Below are 4,985 nucleotides of genomic sequence, written 5' to 3'. Positions count from 1 at the left end.
CCGGACTGGGGCGCCCTGCAGTTCCCTGCCCAGTCCCTGGGACTCAGAGCGGGGGCCTGGCGCGGCTCGCGGCGGGGGACCCTTCCGGCCTCCTCCCTCCTTCCAGCCCGGACCCGGCCTCCGAATCCGCGGACTGGAAGAAGGCTGCTCCCAACTGTCTGGGACCTACAGCAGCGCCAAACCTTCTCCGGCTGGGCACCTCCCGCCGCCCACACGTACCAGGGCCAGGGAGGGGCCCGGGGAGAGTCCTGCAGAGCCCCTCGGGACTCGGCAGCGGCCCGGGCCGGGGTCTGGGCACTGACCCCTTCAGATCACCGCCTGGGGGAGGCAGCCAGCCTCCGCACCTGTGACCTCATTCTGCACCTGGGGAAGCTGAGGCCCAGACAGGGGTTATAACGGCCAGCCACCGAGGGCACCCACCCCACTTCCCTTCGTGCGGCCTTGGGGTGGGCCGGGCTGATCTAGGCCTCTCTGCCCCGCAGACATGTCCTTCCGCAAAGTGGTACGGCAGAGCAAATTCCGGCATGTGTTTGGGCAGCCGGTCAAGAATGACCAGTGCTACGAGGACATTCGAGTGTCCCGTGTCACCTGGGACAGCACTTTCTGCGCGGTCAACCCCAAGTTCCTGGCAGTGATTGTGGAGGCCAGCGGCGGGGGCGCCTTCCTGGTGCTCCCCCTAAGCAAGGTGGGGCCCGTCAGGGTAGGCGGGGGAGAAGGGTGGAGGCACCGCCACTACCTCTGTGCGCATCACATCCCATGTTGTCACACTGTTGGCCAGGTGTCATAGTCCAGATTTATTGCCCCAGGAGGTGTCAGCACGGATGCAGAAGGTGGTTTATTGCCACGGATTCAGGATTAGAAGTGATAGCCATATCTGGCTCATTTGGTGGGTGGGGCACAGTCACATCTGGGCCACCTGTGTGCAGGGCCACCTGTAAGCCTGGCCATCATTCCCAATCCACAGAGGGGAAGACTGAGGCTCGGGATGGAGCCAGAGGTCTGGGCTCCACCTGACTGCCCCTTTTTACCCACAGACGGGCCGCATTGACAAGGCCTACCCGACAGTGTGTGGGCACACGGGACCCGTCCTGGACATCGACTGGTGTCCCCACAATGACGAAGTCATCGCCAGCGGCTCAGAGGACTGCACAGTCATGGTGAGGCACGGGCCTGGTTGGACCAGGGCCGTGGGTGTGGCTCAGGTGGCTGTCAAGACGGGGACAGACAGAGCATTCAGCCCGGTGGCCCTGTCCCTACCACAGGTGTGGCAGATCCCAGAGAATGGGCTGACCTCCCCGCTGACGGAGCCAGTGGTGGTGCTAGAGGGGCACACCAAGCGAGTGGGCATCGTCACCTGGCACCCAACAGCCCGAAACGTGCTGCTCAGCGCAGGTCTGCCCCACCCCCGCCCGGCCCCCAAGCCTTCTCCAGTATCCCCTCCCGGCCCATTGGACAGATGGGAAAGCTGAGGCCCGTGGAGAGTGAGAGACCCAATCTGATCCCAGAGGGTGGGCAAAGTGGACCTGGTGAGCTGCCGGCCTGAGCTGATGTCCCCGCCCCGCCCCCACCAGGCTGCGACAACGTGGTGCTCATCTGGAACGTGGGCACCGCGGAGGAGCTGTACCGCCTGGACACCCTGCACCCGGACCTCATCTACAATGTCAGCTGGAACCGCAACGGCAGCCTCTTCTGCTCGGCGTGCAAGGACAAGAGTGTGCGCATCATCGACCCCCGCCGTGGCACCCTGGTGGCAGTACGTGGCTCCGGCAGGCGAGGATGACTGTGGTTGGCCCGGGGGCTCGAGCGGGGTGCTGCACTGACCGGCCCATCCCTCCCACAGGAGCTGGAGAAGGCTCACGAGGGGGCCCGGCCCATGCGGGCCATCTTCCTGGCGGACGGCAAGGTGTTCACCACAGGCTTCAGCCGCATGAGCGAGCGGCAGCTGGCGCTCTGGGACCCCGTGAGTGGCCGGGGCCAGCCCGAGGGGCCGGCTTGAGATGTGGGCCCCACCCTGGGGCCACCTGCGGTCCCCAGGCTCTGTCAGGCCCTCGAGGCTCCCAGGACCCAGGACCCACCTCTCCTGCCCCCAGCTATCCTCCCTGACTCCCTGTGTCAGAGTATTTGCTTACCTTGCCTCTCTGAGCGGAAGGACCCTTCCTCCTTTGCTCGTCTGTGCCACCAGCTGCCAGCACAGGCTCTCTCCTCCAGGAAGCCTTCCAGCCCTTCCCTGCAAGAGCTGTGTTCCCCAGCCTTCTGCTTCTGCATGGTGACCCCCAGGGTCTCTTCGGGGGCAGGGGCTGGTGCTGCCAGGACCCCCGGGGTCCCCGTGGTAGGGAGTTTCCCAGCACTTGCTCAGTGGCCTGGAGGAGGCTGGGAAGATGGACCCCTGGGAGTGGGGAGGAACCGGGAAGGCCTGGTGGGTGACGCCATGTGGGCAGAGGCTTCGTGGTGGGAGAGCGTCGCCGGGACGTTGGAGGGCCGGAGGGCTGGCTGGTGAGGCTGCCTAAGGCCAGGCCAAGTGGGGGCTTGGGGCGGGGGAGGGGCGGAGGTCCCGCTTGGCCTGACCATTCCCCGATGTGGCAGGAAAACCCGGAGGAGCCCATGGCCCTGCAGGAACTGGACTCGAGCAACGGGGCTCTGCTGCCCTTCTATGACCCTGACACCGGTGTGGTCTACGTCTGCGGCAAGGTGGGGCTGGGCGGGGCTGGGGGGGTCCGGGCACAGGGCAGCCCCGGTGCTGAGTCCCTTCCTCCCACAGGGCGACTCCAGCATCCGGTACTTCGAGATCACAGACGAGCCCCCCTACATCCACTTCCTGAACACGTTCACCAGCAAGGAGCCCCAGAGGGGCATGGGCAGCATGCCCAAGCGGGGCCTGGAAGTCAGCAAGTGTGAGATCGCCCGGTAAGAGACCCCCCCCGCAGGCGGCTGTCTGCAAGAAAGGCTCAGCGGGGGGCCGGCCTGGGGAATGGGTCGGCCCCCAGGAACAGGGACCCGGCCGTGGGCCTCCCAGGTGAGGGGTCAAGTCCACGGGAAGCTTCTTGGGAGCAGGAATGAGCCATGGGGACGGTTCAGGGGTCAGTCTGCAGGAACCTTCTGGCAGGGAGGCCTGGGCGAGGCTTCTGGGGGCCCGGGGGTCAGCCTGTGGGAGGCCTGGAGGTGGGGAGGGTGGCCAGGGGGGCTGAGGGTCTGCTCCCCCACGTTCCCAGGTTCTACAAGCTGCACGAGCGCAAGTGTGAGCCCATCGTCATGACTGTGCCAAGAAAGGTGAGGCTGCCCAGGCCTCTGCCCTCCTGCCTCCTGCTCTAGCAGCTGGGCCCCACAGGGGTGACCGGGGTGAGGCCTAGGCATGGGTCCTGACCTAGCATGGAATGCGGGCAGTGGGCTGCACAGAGGCACCGTGTTCTTGTACCCAGCCAGGGTGGGCTGTGCCAGGCAGGGGACAAGCAGGGATGAGGACTGGGTGAGCGGGGACCCCTGGATGAGCCCCAGGAGACGGATGCCAGACAGGCAGCCACAGAGGTCTCCTGGAGGAGTCAGGACCCTTATTAGCATGCCATCCACTGCAGGCAAAGCATGGCAGCAGGCATGGAGAAAGGGACAGAGTCTGGCTGCAGCGGAGAGTCCCGCGAGGGGGTGACCAGGCCACGTGTGGCATGGCCTCAGATGCCCAGCCTTGGACACACTTCCATTATTCTCTGGCCGGCGTTTGCTTGGTGCCCCATTCAACGTGCCAGGCCCGCCTCGGGGAGCAGGGCTGGGAGCAAGGCTGTTGGGCCCGCCCCGTCAGCTCACAGTCCATGGGGCCTCCAGGATCCCACAAAGCCACACAGCTGGCCCCTGCGGCCTGCCAGGGAAGGTGGGGACAGGGGCCCTGCTCAGGAAAATCGGGGTAAACTTCCATGAGAGCCGTGGATGGCTCCAGAAGGGAAGTGAAAGTCCAGATATGAGCTTTAGAAAGGTTGCTCGGGCCGGGTCGTGGGAGGATGGATTGACAGAGTGCAAGCCTGGAGGCCGGGAGAGTGAGGAGGCAGCCACCCAGACGGAAGGACCCTGATGGGGCCCCGGCTGATCCTGACCTCTCCCGCCCCCTGCCCAGTCCGACCTCTTCCAGGACGACCTGTACCCCGACACCGCCGGGCCTGAGGCGGCCCTGGAGGCAGAGGAGTGGGTGAGCGGGCGGGACGCCGACCCCATCCTCATCTCGCTGCGGGAGGCCTACGTGCCCAGCAAGCAGCGGGACCTGAAAGTCAGCCGGCGCAATGTGCTGTCTGACACCCGGCCCACGGCAGCCCCAGGCTCTGCCCGCTCCACGTCCGCCGCCACCACTGCAGATGCCACCCCCAGCGGCAGCCTTGCTGGAGCCGGGGTATGTGCCTCCCACCCGGGTGGGGCAGTGTGGGGAGCCCCAGGTCTGCTGTGTGTGCCGGGCCCGTCGCTGTCCTCTGGGCCTGAGGCGCCTGCTGGGCTTGGGAGGGCTGTGACTTGCCCCACGCCCCTGCAGGAGGCCGGGAAGCTGGAAGAGGTGATCCGCGAGTTATGGGCCCTGCGGGCGCTGGTCAAGGAGCAGGGCGAGCGCATCGGCCGCCTGGAGGAACAGCTGGGCCGCATGGAGAACGGCGATGCCTAGGCCGCCCGCCGCGGACACCACTGCCCACGCCACTCTGCGTCCTTCATTCTGTCTCACAAGCTCCCGCTGGCAGGTCACACCGGGCTGGCTGGCAGCCCGGGCCTCAGGCGCGCCTGGGGCGGTTTCCGCCCTGACCCATCCCGGGCCCAGGCTGGAGCCAGCACCTGCCTTTGGCCATTGTCGCTGCGGAGGACTTTTGTCCTTGCTTGTCCTCCGAGGGACCATCTTCCCACCCCCGCCCGGCCCCCTGCTCCCTCCCCAGAGGCGGGAGGGATGGGCGCTATATTTTCATTCCAAATAAAATTCTCTTTCTAAAAGCCAGGGTTGACCGGCAGCAGCCGGGGATGGGGGTGGG

General features: G+C 66.3%; 1 protein-coding gene across 1 annotated transcript; it reads left to right on the top strand.

Moving 5' to 3' along the window:
- The first annotated feature begins 469 nt into the window (after nucleotides 1–469).
- CORO1B (coronin 1B) lies at nucleotides 470–4,941 on the top strand. Its single transcript, XM_008050128.1, has 10 exons — nucleotides 470–685; nucleotides 1,035–1,157; nucleotides 1,263–1,392; nucleotides 1,572–1,753; nucleotides 1,841–1,960; nucleotides 2,584–2,688; nucleotides 2,759–2,904; nucleotides 3,210–3,267; nucleotides 4,100–4,369; nucleotides 4,505–4,941. The coding sequence occupies exons 1-10, from the start codon at nucleotides 485–487 to the stop codon at nucleotides 4,628–4,630; spliced, it is 1,461 nt and encodes a 486-aa protein (XP_008048319.1). The 5' UTR covers nucleotides 470–484; the 3' UTR covers nucleotides 4,631–4,941.
- Nucleotides 4,942–4,985: the final 44 nt, after the last annotated feature.

The sequence above is a fragment of the Carlito syrichta genome, unplaced genomic scaffold (genome assembly GCF_000164805.1).
Source record: "Carlito syrichta isolate Samal-C Ts95f unplaced genomic scaffold, Tarsius_syrichta-2.0.1 Scaffold143041, whole genome shotgun sequence".
Lineage (NCBI taxonomy): Eukaryota > Metazoa > Chordata > Mammalia > Primates > Tarsiidae > Carlito > Carlito syrichta.
This window is presented reverse-complemented; position numbering and strand designations above follow the sequence as displayed.